General features: G+C 48.2%; 1 protein-coding gene across 1 annotated transcript; it reads left to right on the top strand.

Moving 5' to 3' along the window:
• The first annotated feature begins 6034 nt into the window (after positions 1-6034).
• Positions 6035-14958, top strand: LOC118084455 (cytochrome P450 1A5). Its single transcript, XM_035113989.2, has 7 exons — positions 6035-6124; positions 9125-9980; positions 11253-11379; positions 11794-11883; positions 11983-12106; positions 12614-12700; positions 13551-14958. The coding sequence occupies exons 2-7, from the start codon at positions 9144-9146 to the stop codon at positions 13837-13839; spliced, it is 1554 nt and encodes a 517-aa protein (XP_034969880.2). The 5' UTR covers positions 6035-6124; positions 9125-9143; the 3' UTR covers positions 13840-14958.
• The last annotated feature ends 13 nt before the right edge of the window (positions 14959-14971 follow it).

The following is a 14971-nucleotide window of genomic DNA, read 5'->3' as shown; positions in this document are numbered from 1 at the left end:
CAGTCATGGGACCGCTCAACTGATTCTCAGCCTAACCTACCTCACAGGGTTGTTGCGAGGATTAAATGAGGAAAGAGGAAACCATGGAGAAAAATGCGATAAAATAATAAAATTTTAAAACCTGGCTGCCCACTGTGAGAACAGGATCCTAGCCATGGCCTGATCCAGCAGGGCTCTGCTTATGCTCTTCTACTTAAGAAGCAGGCGAGGACTGAGTTCACAGGAATGGCTACTGGCCGCAATGGCTGTATTTGACCTCCACTGTCGGAGGCAGTATGCCCTTGAGTACCAGCTGGTGGGGGCCACAAGTGGGCAGAGCGCTCTTGTGCTTGGGTCCCGCTTGTGGACTCCCCTTTGGCGCAACTGGCTGGCCACTGTGAGAAGAGACGGCTGGACCGCATGGGCCTTTGCTCCAGCAAAGCTCTTCTTCTGTCCTCATTGGCTGTGCTGATGGGAGCTGGAGCCCAGCAACCTCGGGTGGGGTGGGGGTCACAGGTTCCCTATTCCTGTTGTGGTATAATTTAAAGGTATAGTCATAACTCGGGTTGCGATTGCTGTGGGTTGCGTGTTTTTGGGTTACGGACGTGCCGAACCCGGAAGTCCCGGAACAGGTTACTTTCGGGTTTCGGCGCTCGCGCATGCACAAAAACACTAAATCACGCTTTGCGCATGCGCAGAAGCGCCATATTGCGTCATGCGTGTGCGCAGATGCAGCGCCACAGGTTGCAAATGCTGCGGGTTGCAAATGTGCCTCCTGCACGGATCACGTTCGCAACCCGAGGTTCCACTGTATATCAATAATGATAACCAACAGTATATTTAATCAAAACTATGTTTAAAATTTTAAATTACTTCGTCTCTGATGGTGCTTTGGGGGGCTGTAGAGTCAGGTCTCCATCAGAAGAATGCAGCCAGAGCAGTTTGGGATCTGGAGGAGAGAGCAGAGCCTCTAGGTCTGCCAGGGCTGGCCCAGGGGTCAAAGTTTATCAGGCAGCATCCCAGTTCTTAGAGGCCACAGTCCGTTCCCCCTCACCCTCGGGTTAAAGTTTGCCCTGGTTTGCGTGAGAAGGTGTTTGGCTGCAGTTCATCAGGTTTCCCGTGCAAACACAAACAGGGACTGGGGGGGAAGGGGGAATGGTCCTTGGGGCCAGGGAGGTCACTTTCGGGACAGGACATCGCGTGAGAGTGGAGCAGGAGGCAGGACCAGGGAGGGGCTGTCGGCCTTAGGGAGAACCAAGGAGAGCAAAGTGCTCCCCCCCATCAAGGCCACCCAGCACAACAGCCTTCAGCACCAGGACTGGGCTAGAGGTGACGACTTCATGTTGTAGATACATCCTGTAGGCTGCTGAAGATTCTTATTGCACAGCCAAGTGATACCCTCAGATTCATTCATTCATTCATTCTCAAATCAATTCCACACCTGTGGAGATCAAATGGGCTTTACAAAACAGCACATTGATGTCATCAGCTATCCAAACTACAGACGTGGACTGGTCAGGCTGCAACCCTATGCACGCTTTTTCTGGGAGCGTGTCCCACTGAATTCAGCCTGACTTCCTCCTGAGTACGAATGGGCAGATAGACAGGTGGATAGACAGGGCTGAGGTGTACAGTATAGCACTTGGATTTTGATGAGACATGTGCTTAAATCTCTCTTGTCGAGATTAATATTGAGCAATTACAGGTACTCTCACACAGAAGCAAGTTCCATTAAGTTTACTGGCGGCGCTTACTAACAAGTAAGCAGGTTTATAGGGCAGCAGTTTTAGGGCAGCAATCCTATGTAGTCTTTCCTGCCAGCAAATGTCTCTGAACTCAGGGCACCCCTGGGAAGACATGTGCTTTTAAAATGGGCAGGATTACTCAAAAAATGTTCGATTTGGTGACACCCCCCCAAAAAAAAATGCTTTTGTTTTTCTCATGCTTCTTTTTCTTTCATTCCGGAAAGACAATCTCCAAAAGGCAATATTATTATTTCCATGTAGGAAATAATAATAGGAATATTTTGCCCAAGGTGGGGCTTGAACCCACAACCCTGAAATTAAAAATCACATGCTCTACCAACTGTGCTTATCCCTCGTGGAAATTGGTGTAAAGAGAAACAGACAAAAATCGCCTAAGTGATGGAAGCTGCTTTTGGGAAGTGGGAGGGGAACCTAATGTGATGCTTTCAGAAATTTCTGCCTTCAGTTCTTAGTAAAGGCAGGACTTAAATCTATTAGCAGAGCTGTTCTTTGGAACTCCCTGCCAGTTGACACCAGGCAGGCAGACGCCATTACTGTCCTCTTCTTAGTGCCAACCTGAAACATTTTTGTTTAGGGAAGCCAATTCCGACATGTAGGATGTTGACAGGCTTTTTTAATCTGGCCATTAGCTGCTGATTTGAAACTATTTTTTTTTTACTATTTCAAACCAGGGGTTCCCAAAGTGGGAGGTAGCACCCGCTGGGACTGGGGGACTTCAGGGTGGGCTCCAAGAGGCGGGGGGCGGGTAGGGGCGCTGGAGGTGGACAGGACTGTCGGGCGTTGCGCAGCTAATTACCCTGGGTCAAGTTCATCACTGTGGTTGAATTAATTCACGTGAATAGTTTTAATTGGGCTTGGAATAAATGTGCAATTGTCACTCTCTTGAATTTCATCTTCGTTCAAGCCGCTATGCTGAGTGCTTCTTATGTGGGCGGGGGCTGGATTTATGGGGACTAAGGAGTCCCCCCCGAAAAGTTGCGAGGCGCTTCGCTCCGGGCGCCGCTGCCTCCTCCCTGGGGTTGCTTATCTCCGCGCGCGATCTGCCTGCCGTGCCACTTGCGCGCCCCTTGTCACGCCAGCCGGGCCCGCCGCCTTCTCGGAAAAGGTCGGAGCCGCCCCTTTCCCGGCTCGCTTCCGGAGTTTGTTTCCAAGGAAAGGGAGCGAGGCCGAGGCGCGCCCGCCTGCCGCGCCGCATTCTCACGCGAGGCCGGGCGCGCTCCCGGGGCACCTCCGCACTCACCGCCACGTCCCCGATCCGCGAGGCTTGCTTAGCCCACCCGTGGCTCTTTACCACACTGCCAGCGCGCGTGGTTCTCCTCCTCCCCCTTTCATCCTCGCAACAACAACCCCGCGAAGTAGGCGAGGCCACGTGCCCGTCAACATTTTCAGACCCAGGACTCACTTGTCACCCAAACATGTCCCCCTCTCAAGATCTCCCTGTGCTTTCGGATGGCGGTGTGGCCCTGCTGTGTCCCATCTTGGATCGCCCGCCGCCCATGACTGGTCCCGACCCACCAGTTGAAGACCCCTGAGTTAGGCTACCGGTCAGCGGCCGGTCCAAGGCCACATGTAGCAAGCCATCAGGGATTTGAACCCAGGTCTCTCCCAGGTCTTAGCCCAAAGCTCTAACCACTATACCACACTGCCTTTCCCACCAGCTTAGGTTCCCATTGCAGGGTTGTGGCGGACATAGCTCTGCTCTCCAACAGTAGGAAATGACCAGGGTGGTGAGCTCAAGATGACTTGGGAGGAGGGCAGGCTTGCCCCTGCTGCTCCCAGAATTGGCTGCCTAAGGCAGGGCCAGCCTGAGTGTAGTCACCAAGAAGGCTCTGTCTCTTGTCCCACTCAGCCATGCCCCCCCCCGGGCCCCAGCCATGCCCCCACCCTCGTACTACCAACTTTGCTGTGTGCTTGTGAAACATGGACCACTTATAAACGCCATCTCCAACGCCTCGAAAGATTCCATCAATGGTGTCTCTGAAAAAAATTACACATCACTTGGGAAGAGAGGCGAACTAATAGCAGTGTACTGGAAGAAGCAAAGATCACCAGTGTCGAAGCAATGATTCTTCAACATCAACTTGATTGGACTGGTCATGTTGTTTAGATTCCTGATTATCATCTTCCAAAGCAACTACTCTATTCTGAACATAAAAATGGAAAGCGTAATGCTGGTGGTCAACGAAATAGGTTTAAAGACTCTCTCAAAGGCAAATCTAAAAACAAATGTAGTATAAACACTGACAACTAGGAAACACTGGACTGGCCTGCAAACACTCCAATTGGAGACCAGCCTTTACCAAAGGTGTTGTGGACTTTGAAGACGCTTGAACTCAGGATGAAAGGGGAAAACATGCTAAGAGGAAGGCACGTTTGGCAAACCCATCACCGTGATCAACTCCCACCAGGAAACCTATGTCCCACTATGGAAGGACGTGTGGATCCAGAATTGGCCTCCACAGTCACTTACGGACTCACTGTTAAGACCATGTTCATGGAAGACCATATTACTTGGCTAAGATTGATTGCCAAAGAAGAAGAAGGATGCAGAGAAGGGCCTTCTGATGACTAAAGAGGGGAGAAGATGGTATGGGAAGAAGTAGTCCCTCCTGGGCCCTAAGCCAGGTAGGTCTTTAGTAGCTAATCACCTATGCTTTGAATTCTGCCTGGAAGCAAAGTGGCCACCAGTGCAGCTCTTGAAGGATCCTTGTGACATCCATGTGATTTATCAGCTCTAGACCTTTGTCCACTAGAGGAACGTGTGAACTTTCTTGACACCACAGACAAGACAATATGGAAGTTCTTCTGCCCATGCCTTTATATCAGCGACAGGAGCTCAATCACACACATCAAAAGTCTTGTCCACAGATAAAAGAACTGCATAGGATGTGCAGAAGTGTGCGTGTCAAAGACCCATTGCTATTTCTGCAGTGGGGTCTCTGTCTCCAGCACCCTAGAGCCACCCAATCAGCATGAAAATTGAGCCTTTTGCCCACTGTATGTTGGGAGATACATGTGCAGCAAGGCCTATTCCAGCTGGAACTCTGCATTCTGGCCTCCATCCAGGAGAAATCGGAGCTGCTTCTCAGGTGGGGCGTCCAGTTTGGGGAGTGTGGGAGACTCCTTTGGAGGGGAGGCATAGAATAAAACTTAGTCGGGCATCTTCCAGTCAACCAGCAGCGCCCCCTCCCTGCTCCTTTGTTTCCCCGCAATAAACGCATAAAAAGATCTTGGAATCTTGCCTTATTGCCTCTTTCGCACAAGTTTCTTTTAATATTTCCCTTTATCCCTTTCGTCTCCTTACTTTCCACTTGACCATATCTGCTCAATTGCTTCCTTCCTTTGGCTGGAATATTTTGTTAGACTTGTTTTTGTTATACATTTAATAATGAAATCATAAAACTGAGCGCGTGGAATGCTCTAACGGACATTCCAATGACCGGCATTCACTGAGCGCGCGGACAAGGTCACGACAGGATTTCATAGAATCATAGAATCGTAGAGTTGGAAGAGACCACAAGGGCCATCCAGTCCAACCCCCTGCCAAGCAGGAAACACCATCAAAGCATTCTTGACATATGCCTTTCTTCTTTCTTGTAGTTTGAATCCATTGCTCTGTGTCCGCTTCTCTGGAGCAGCAGAAAACAACCTTTCTCCCTCCTCTATATGGCATCCCTTTATATATCTGAACATGGCTATCATATCACCCCTTAACGTTCTCTTCTCCAGGCTAAACATGCCCAGCTCCCTAAGCCGTTCCTCATAAGGCATCGTTTCCAGGCCTTTGACCATTTTGGTTGCCCTCTTCTGGACACGTTCCAGCTTGTCAGTATCCTTCTTGAACTGTGGTGCCCAGAACTGGACACAGTACTCCAGGTGAGGTCTGATTTGATAAACTGGGAAGGGAATGGGGGAATTTATTTGCTGTGTTCCCAATATGTTGAAAAGCAATAAAATCAATCAATCATTTGCTGTGTTCCCAATATGTTGCTGACTTCCCATAATCGGTCACTTCGGAAAAGCAATAAAATCAATCAATCAGTGGTTCCTTTTATTTGGTCCACATTGTCTGCAGCCGGGGCCAGGGAGCTCAGGACTTAAGCCCGCGCCGTCGGGGCGCAGCTCCTGGGCAGCGAGCCTCGGAGCTCGGCGGGTCGGCTTCCCTGGGTTGCGAGGACCCGGGCAAAACAAAGTTTTTAGTTGTGTCCACGTGACCCGAGGACTGCTGGCCAATCAGAGCCCGAGGAGGTGCTTATAAAGCGAGCCGAAAGCGGCGCTCCGGGGAGCGTGTTCGGAGGAGGCGACTGAAGGCATCCCATCTGGAGCCAAAGTGGGCATTGCGGGCAAAGCTAGTCTGGACAGGCTGAAACTTCTGATCGGTGAGCTGAGTACTCTTCCTCTTCCAGCCCGTGCTTGACCTGGCAAACGGGTCAGATCTTTCTCGCACGTCTGAATGTGTGCATGCACGCTTGTCTGCTGATGGGAAGGACCATTTTTTCCCTTGTGGCCAATTTACGTTTTCTTCGGGTTATCTTTATAGACAAAACGATTGCTATTAGAACTTTTTGTTTAAGAGGGAGCTGGTTATTCCTAACCCCCAATGATATGTTGCACTCTCTTTTTCCCCCCCCTGCGGAACTGAAATCATAGAATCATAGCATTGTAGAGTTGGAAGGGATCTCAAAGGGCCATGCAAATGTTGGCTGTGTGCGTGTGTAAGCCCTTATTTTGGTTTGACAAAAAATGCCCCTGAGCATGCACAGAATGCCTTCTAGATGCCACTCAGAACAAGCCTGGTGGATGCCTCAGATCAGCTGGGAAATACAGCGACAGGGTCCTAGGTTGCAGTGTGAGCCTGTCCGTGCTGCACCCCTATTTTAAAAAAAACCCACCACATGCTATGTAATCATTTTTTATGAGAGTTTTTTTTTTAAAAAGATGGTGCCTCTCCTCAGGGAATGTGCGAATGGTTTTCCATGTATGCATAATCTGGATGTTCTGTCCTTGCTACTGCCTGCAAGCCTGGTCTTGGGGGAAATCACATTTCCCCAGCACACAATGAATTACTGGTGGGGAGATGTGGCTGTTGAAGTTATGAAATGTTGTGCTTTTCGTGTGTGTGTGTGTGTGTGTGTGTGTGTGTGTGTGTGTGTGTGACGGGCACATGTTGGATGGTGACACAACACAGTCTTCAGGTGAGCACCGAAGACCTACTTCCCCGTCCCTGGGTCATTTTGAATCCTGGGGCATTTTGTTATTCTGGGGGTGCCTTCTCCCAGTGCCTTATGGTTTCCCAGTACTGTACTTGTCAGTGCTGAAATAAATAACCTTGCTTGTACCACCGCTGCAAGACAAGGGGAGATGTGGGGATATAAAAATGTGGATCAGGGCCTATAGTACTCTTGTGCTGCAATAAAAAGAGATTAAACATATAGAGACATATAGAAAAGCCATCACGGGCTGTTCCCGTTTTATATACAGCAGGCATGTCCAAGAGGTAGATCGTGATCTACTGGTAGATCATGGGGTGTTCCTGGTAGATCTCTGGTCTCCCAGCGATCTCCTTAGAAAAAAGCAAAAAAACAAAAAAAAAACAAAAAGCAAACCAACAAAAAACAACTTTGCCTTTCGAAAAAAGCTCCACAACTTTGCGTTTCTCCAAAAAGCTCCACAACTTTTGCTTCCCCCAAAAAGCTCAAAAACTTTGGGTAGATCACGGCTAGTTTTGCTTTTTATGACAATGGGTAGATCACTGCCAGTTTTTTAATACTGTGGGTAGATCACGGTCTATTGGGAGTTGGACATCCCTGATATACAGAATCATAGAACTGTAGGGTTGGAAGAGGCCCCAAAGGCCATCTCCTCCAAGCCCTTGCAATGCAGGAATCACAGCTACCATAAATAAGCCATGACAGATGGCCATCTGACCTCCCTTTAGAAACCTCCAAGGAAGGAGAGTCCACCACCTTCCGGGGAAGTTGGTTCTGCTGTCCAACAGCTCTTACCTTCAGCAGGTTCTTCCTAAGGTTTAGCTGGAATCTCCTTTCTTGTAATTTAAATCAATCAGTTCAGGTCCTACCTTCTGGGGCCAGCAGAGAACGAGCTTCTCCACCTTTCCTTCAGATACATGTAGAACGGAAGCAGATCATGCATGTCTCCCCTGAGTTTACTTTATTCCATTGTGTTTCTAGCCCACCCTTTTATCCAAGGAGCTCAAGATGGCACACATGTCCCCCCCCCCACTTAATCCCTACAACCACCCTGTGAGGTAGGCTAGGCTGAGGAGCAGTGCCTGATCCCTGAGGTCACGTTCAGGGAGCTTCAGGGCCAAGTGAGGATTTGAACCCCGATTTCTCAGGTCCTAGTCCAGCACTAACCACTGTACCATGCTGGCTCTCAGAGTACAAGTTTAGCTTGAGCCTGGCTCTGGCAATGGGTGTGGGCAGTCTAAGGAGGGGCAGGGTGAGAGTACCGTGGACAGGGCTGCCTTAAGCATATCTGGCGCCGTGGTGCAGAGCTTCCTCCGGTGCCCCGCCCCCATTTCCCAGAGTTGTCCACCTTTTTTTTAGGGAGGACAGTGCTGCTATTGGGGCTGGAGGAGGTGGGCAGCGGCTGGAGGGCGGCTCCTCCGGAGGGGAAGAGGCAGAGGCTGGCCACAGTGCCTCCCGGTTCAGCTAGCTGCTTTGTGCCGCGGTGGCCACAGCAGACGGAGGCTCCGGACGTGGCGCTGCTTGGGTGCGGCATGGCGGAGGCTGGCGAGGGCGCCGAGCTGATGCCGGGAGGCGCTGCGTCCAGCCTCCACCTCTTCCCTGGCGCCCTCCAGAACTTGGTGCCCCGTACCACTAGCCTCTATGGGTAAGACGCCCCTGACTCTGCATAACTTCTCGAGGTTGGTTTCACACCAGGTGCCCTTGAGATGTTCTTAGGACTCCAGCTGGCTTTGGCCCCCGCCAGCTTGGCCAATGGTCAAGGGTGATGGGAGCCATCTTTCAGCAATGTCTGGAGGGACGCAGGTTCCTTCCCCTGCAAAATAGCCCAAGGCTGCAGTCCTTATGATGCCCCAGGAGAGGAATTATCCTCTGGCCTTCCAGGTGCTCAGAGAATTGTAGCATCGGAAGGGTACCCTGAGGGCCATCTAGTCCAACCCCCTGCAGTGCAGGCATCACAACTGAAGCATCCATGACAGGTGGCCATCTGATATTCAGCTTGAAAGTTGAGTTTGGAGGAATTTCAGTCCTGAAAACACCCCTGATGTCAAAAAGCAAGTGCAGTTCAACTTCTGCAGTGTTAAGATTGTGCTATAACTACCGGGTATTTGGTCCCTGCACTTACTCACAATGCTGTTTCTCTCCCACTCTTCTCTCTCTGCTTTGTATTAGGACACTTAAATCTAGGAAGATGAAGGCAGTGTTGTTGGGTAGCCAAAGCATGATGTCTCCTCCAGAAATCCTCCTGGCCATTGCGCTTTTCTGCCTGCTCCTGGTTGCCATCAAATCCTTCCGGCAGCAGATCCCTCCGGGGCTGAAGCAGCTCCCGGGACCGAGGGCATACCCGCTGATCGGCAATGTCCTGGAGCTTCAGAAAGACCCTCACCTGGCCTTGACTCGGATGAGGCAGAGATACGGGGATGTGATGCAGATCCATCTCGGCACAAGGCCAGTGCTGGTCCTGAGTGGGCTTGAAACTATCAAGCAAGCCCTGATAAAGCAAGCAGAAGACTTCTCGGGGCGCCCTGACCTCTACAGCTTCAAGTACATTGGGGATGGCCAGAGCTTGACCTTTGGCAGGGATTCAGGGGAATTGTGGCGAGCGCGCAAGAAGCTGGCCCAGAATGCCCTGAAGGCCTTCTCAGCTTCTGCCAACCCAACCTCCTCCACTTGTCTGTTGGAGGAGCATGTCTCCAAAGAGGCAGACTACCTTGTCATGAAGTTCCAGGAGCTGATGGATGAGAAAAAGAGCTTTGACCCCTACCGGTACCTGGTGGTCTCTGTGGCCAATGTCATCTGTGCCATGTGCTTTGGGAAGCGTTATAGCCACGAAGACCAGGAACTGCTCAGTATGGTGAACCTGAACAATGAGTTTGGGGCGGTTGCTGCTGCCGGGAACGTGGCAGACTTCATCCCTGTCCTCCAGTATGTTCCCAGCCGCACCATGAAGGCCTTCAAGGACCTCAACCAGCGCTTCACCACATTTGTGCTGAAGATGGTTAAGGACCATTACATGAGCTTTGACAAGGTGTGTTTGTGTGTGTGAACCTTTCAGTCTGGAAAGTTTTATCCTTGATTTCTGGCATGTATTCCTTGACCATCACCAACATGATAGAAGACCGACCAGGGCATTGCAATTAGTACCATGCTGCCCACCCAGACTTTAAAAAACATGAAATTTAACCCATATTCTCACATCTGAATTATATCCCATGTATCAGCTATGGAACAGGGTGGTGTCTACAGGGTTGCAGATGGTCTCCCATGTAGGCAGTGACTAGACCTCGACCTGGTTAGCTTTAGGGAGATTGAGATGCCTTGAAGCAACCTGCAGCCAGAAGAGCCACAATGAGCTCTTCTAGCTTATTCTGTAACAGTTCATGGTAGATCATACACTTTGCTTGCAGAAGGGTCAATCCCTGGCGATCCTTGCAAGAGGATCAGGAAGCAGGTGATGGGAGAGACATCTGCCAGACACCCTGAAAAGGTGCTGACAGTCAGAGCAGGCAATAGTGGGCTATTTATTTATTTTATTTATTAAATTTATATGACAGCCTTCATCCAAAGACCACAGGGCACTTTACAGGGGGAAAAAACACAGAAATACACAGCATAGTAACAATCAAAACAATACCCTCATAGTTGTTTAATAATAATAATAATAATAATAATAATAATAATAATAATAATAAATTTATTATTTATACCCCGCCCATCTGGCTGGGCTTCCCTAGCCACTCTGGGCGGCTTCCAACAAAATATTAAAATACAGTAATCCATCAAACATTAAAAGCTTCCCTAAACAGGGCTGCCTTCAGATATCTTCTAAAAGTCTGGTCGTCGTTGTTCTCTTTGACATCTGGTGGGAGGGCATTCCACAGGGTGGGTGCCACTACCGAGAAGGCCCTCTGCCTGGTTCCCTGTAACTTGGCTTCTCGCAGTGAGGGTACTGCTAGAAGGCCCTCGGCGCTGGACCTCAGTGTCCAGGTAGAATAATGGGGGTGGAGACGCTCCTTCAGATATACTGTACTGAGGCCGTTTAGGGCTTTAAAGGTCAGCACCAAGACTTTGAATTTTAAAAGTTTAAAAGACCATAGATTGTTTAATTAGCTAAAGGCCTGTGAGAAGAGGAATGTTTTTGCCTGGCGCCTGAAGGTATGTAAGGAAGATACCAGGTGATTCTTGATAGACAGTTTTATATACAAGGGAGTTATATATGTCTATTTTCTAACTGACTGGGATTGGGTCTGCAGAGACTTGAGAATTGGCACGACAGTTATCCTCTGGATTTATATTTCAGGAGAACATCCGAGACATTACTGACTCCCTGATCAACCACTGCCAAGATAAAAAAGTGGATGAGAATGCAAACATCCAGCTTTCGGATCAGAAGATTGTCAATATCGTCAGTGATCTTTTTGGAGCTGGTAAGAATATGCTAATCTAGAGAGAACCTCTCAGCTGTCTTTTCCCTCCTCCACCTTCCACTGAAGTTATCGTGCACACTGCTTAGCATAAGAGGAGACTTGCTGGATCAGGCCAAAAGCCTATCTAGTTACAACCATTGGTCATTATCCTTTGATACGTACGATGTTCACACCAATTCACCAAATACAAGAACAATAAACTGTGGCTTCAGATCTCCGATCCATTTGGTGAAGTGATGCATTCATTGGCTTGCCTGTCTCTGTATCTTATTAACTAAATCAGAGTCTGCATGGTTTTGATACCTCAGTACAGAGAAGGGAATCTTGGAATTGGGCTCCTAGACGATGTGTTGCATTAATGTTCAATGGTTTTGCACCTGATGCTGAATATTTCCCCACTCGATCCCTGTCTAGGTTTTGACACCGTCACCACTGCTCTCTCCTGGTCCCTCATGTATCTGGCGACGTTTCCAGAAATCCAGAAGAAAATGCAGGAAGAAATAGGTAAACCCAGGCACTCGTAATTCAAGAGTTTCAAAACTGTGTTTGCCCAAGGCTAAATTTGAATCCATCTTACATTCTGCCTCTTTCCGGAAACTGCAGACCAAACCATTGGCAGAGAAAGGAAGCCCAGGCTCTCAGATCGTTCCACGTTGCCCTACACAGAAGCTTTCATCCTGGAAATGTTTAGGCATTCCTCCTTCATGCCTTTCACAATCCCTCACTGGTAAGGCTCGTACAAGGCAGGATTATTGGCAAGGGAACAGTTTTGGCCTGGTATATTTTATTACTATTACTATTATTATTTCACACCTTTCCTCCAAGGAGATCAAGGTGGTGTACATACCGGTAGTATTCCCTGCTCCATTTTATCCTCGCAATCCTGTACCCACTTACCTGGGACTGGGAATGAAGTTGATAGGATATACTTCCAGACAGGCACGTATAGGATTGCACCATTAGCAGCTGAAAAGATGATCCATCAATAGCGTCAGCTTGTAAATCTGCCGTCTCCTAACTTACTGCTTGACTTCCTCCATGCTTGTCTGAACTCAAGCTTTCCTAAATCATCTTACTTTGAATTACATTTAATTATACTTTATTCCAGAGAGATACATGTTTTAGGATTGCAGCCATTTTTACATTCAGCCCATGCCACCTTTATCACATAAGAACTAAACACCTGCAGCTTCTTGTGCATGTATAAATTGTGTTCTGGTTTCTCTCCTTGTAGCACAACCAGAGACACAGCACTGAATGGCTTCTACATCCCAAAGGATCTCTGCGTCTTCGTCAACCAGTGGCAAGTCAACCACGATCCGTAAGCATCTCTGGAACCTACTTTGTAATGCATGGAGTAGAGCTACCGTATTCCAGTTTGCCCCCAAATAAACGGTTTTGATTCTAAGTGCAAAATCCTGCACCCCTAAGATACTTGGCTCTGGATAGAAAGACTGAGGCTGTAACCCAGTGGTGTCGAACGTCAGTCTGGCCCTCTGCACCCCCCCATCCGAGTTCTTCCTGGCTGGATTGTGTCCTTGTGTGCAGAAACTAGCCTACTTATGTTACATTAATTATTCTTCCCATTTTTCTCCCAGCCATCAGTGGCATGCAGCCCCTGGAAGGCTGTCCAGGAGGGAACATGGCCCACAGGCTGAAAAGAGAGGCTTCCTTTCCCCTGCTATAACTTTTCCCAGTTTCAAGTTTCCAGTTTCCAGCAGCTGGATTTACTACTGGAGACACCAAAATGGGTGCTTTCTCCTAACCTCATATGAAATGAGAGTCTAACCCAATGGTTCCCAAAATGGGGGCAGTGGGACTCTAATCCAGTGGTTCCTTGGGGAATTACTTTGGGGGGGGCACCAAGAGGCAAGTGGGGGAGGTGTAAATGACAAGAGTTGGAAAAACTGGTGTCACTGGATCAAGTTCATTATTTTTGTTGATTTAGGTAAACTGAATAGTTTTAATTGTATTTTGAATAAATATGCAGTTGATTGTTACTGTTCTGAATTTTGTTGTGTTATCTTCCTTAGTGGCTTGTGCAAACCACTATTCTGAATAATGCTTTTTGGAGGGTGGGGTAGGGGCCACTGCGGAAGTGTTTCTGGAACAAAGGGGGTGGGGCGCACAAAATGTTTTTTGTCTAAAACACCTGCTCTTTGCTTCTTCAGGAAGCTTTGGCGAGATCCTTCCGCCTTCAACCCAGAACGGTTTCTCACAGCTGACGGGACGGGAGTAAACCGAGCAGAGAGCGAAAAAGTTCTGACATTTGGTCTGGGCAAGAGGAGGTGCATTGGAGAGAACGTTGGCAAGGGAGAAGTCTTCCTTTTCTTGACGACCCTCATTCAGAAGCTGGAGCTGAGTATGTGCAGCGAAAAGACAGTGGACTTAACCCCTCAGTATGGACTCACAATGAAACACAAGGAGTGTGAGCATTTCCAGATTAGACAGCGTTTCTAAGAACCAGTGGTGGAATCTGGGAACAAAGAAAGAGTGGGACAACCGGGGAGGAGGGATTCCTATCCTGCCGTATCTGTAGCTTGACTTAGGAGTGGGTTGGTCACCTAGGCTGAACTGTGGACTGGGGCTGTGTCAAAATAATAAAAGTGGGCAAATTATATAGGTTGGGTAATGGCACAAGGCACTGTAATCATTTTCATTTAAGTGACTTGAAACGAAGTATGTCCTATATGGGCTTGTATGGCATGGAATAACTTCTCCGATTTGACCATAATACTGTGGTGGCTTCGGTCGTACACTAAGACTTCACTGGAAGAGCCTTTCTAGGGTGCATACAAGTAACAGAGGTTATCATGCTTGTTGTACAAACATACATTGGATAGGCATGTACAAACGCTGCTTCCTGAAGGCCTTGTTAAAAGGGGAAGTGGACTCACTTTTATAAACCTTTACTACTAACAGAACATTGTAACCAGATAATCACTTATATACATGTACTAATAGCAAACTCAGCCTCACACTGTGGAAACTCAGCCTCACACATAGCAAAATGGCACCAGCCATGCCTAAGATAAGAACTAGCAAGCTTGGGTTTGGGATCAAGGGTTTGCAGAAATAACACAAACTTTAGGAAAATCCCTGATGAATCTACAGACAGACAAACGAGAACAGTGTCTGATCAGCAATCACAGAACTTTGATAGTATGTTGAAAAACTAGGAAGGAGAAACAAAGGGAACATCTTTGAAAACATCAGGAGTACTTTAAACTGCAACATTATTCTCATATACCGTAGTTAAGTATTATGATGCTGTGCACTGGGAAACTCAATACTAAAGAAATTAAATGTGATGGTGGTATATACAGGAAATCTGTTTATGGGGCTATCTATAGAGATATATGAGACGGAAAGGGGACTTGGTCCCAGAACATCTCTACATCTCTTGTCTTCCTTGAAATCCCTTTTCCTCTGCAGGCACTTTTGATGTGAAAACAGTAGTCTGATCTGTCTGACTTCCCTTCGGTTGGGGGTGAGGACTATGTGTTGCTGCCAAATTCTAGGCAGGGAATATATGTACAGTGCTGTGTATATTGATGATGTATAAATAAAAATAGCTTTCTACAAGAATTTC

The sequence above is a fragment of the Zootoca vivipara genome, chromosome 9 (assembly GCF_963506605.1).
Source record: "Zootoca vivipara chromosome 9, rZooViv1.1, whole genome shotgun sequence".
NCBI classification, from domain to species: domain Eukaryota; kingdom Metazoa; phylum Chordata; class Lepidosauria; order Squamata; family Lacertidae; genus Zootoca; species Zootoca vivipara.
Note: the sequence above shows the minus strand (reverse complement) of the source record. Positions and strands in the feature narration are given on the sequence as shown.

Coding starts and splice junctions, on each gene's coding strand:
- LOC118084455 (XM_035113989.2), top strand. CDS start 9,144: ATGAAGGCAGTGTTGTTGGGTAGCCAAAGCATGATGTCTCCTCCAGAA. Junction 12,107..12,613: donor CCTTTCACAATCCCTCACTG/GTAAGGCTCGTA, acceptor CTCTCCTTGTAG/CACAACCAGAGACACAGCAC. Junction 12,701..13,550: donor TGGCAAGTCAACCACGATCC/GTAAGCATCTCT, acceptor TTGCTTCTTCAG/GAAGCTTTGGCGAGATCCTT.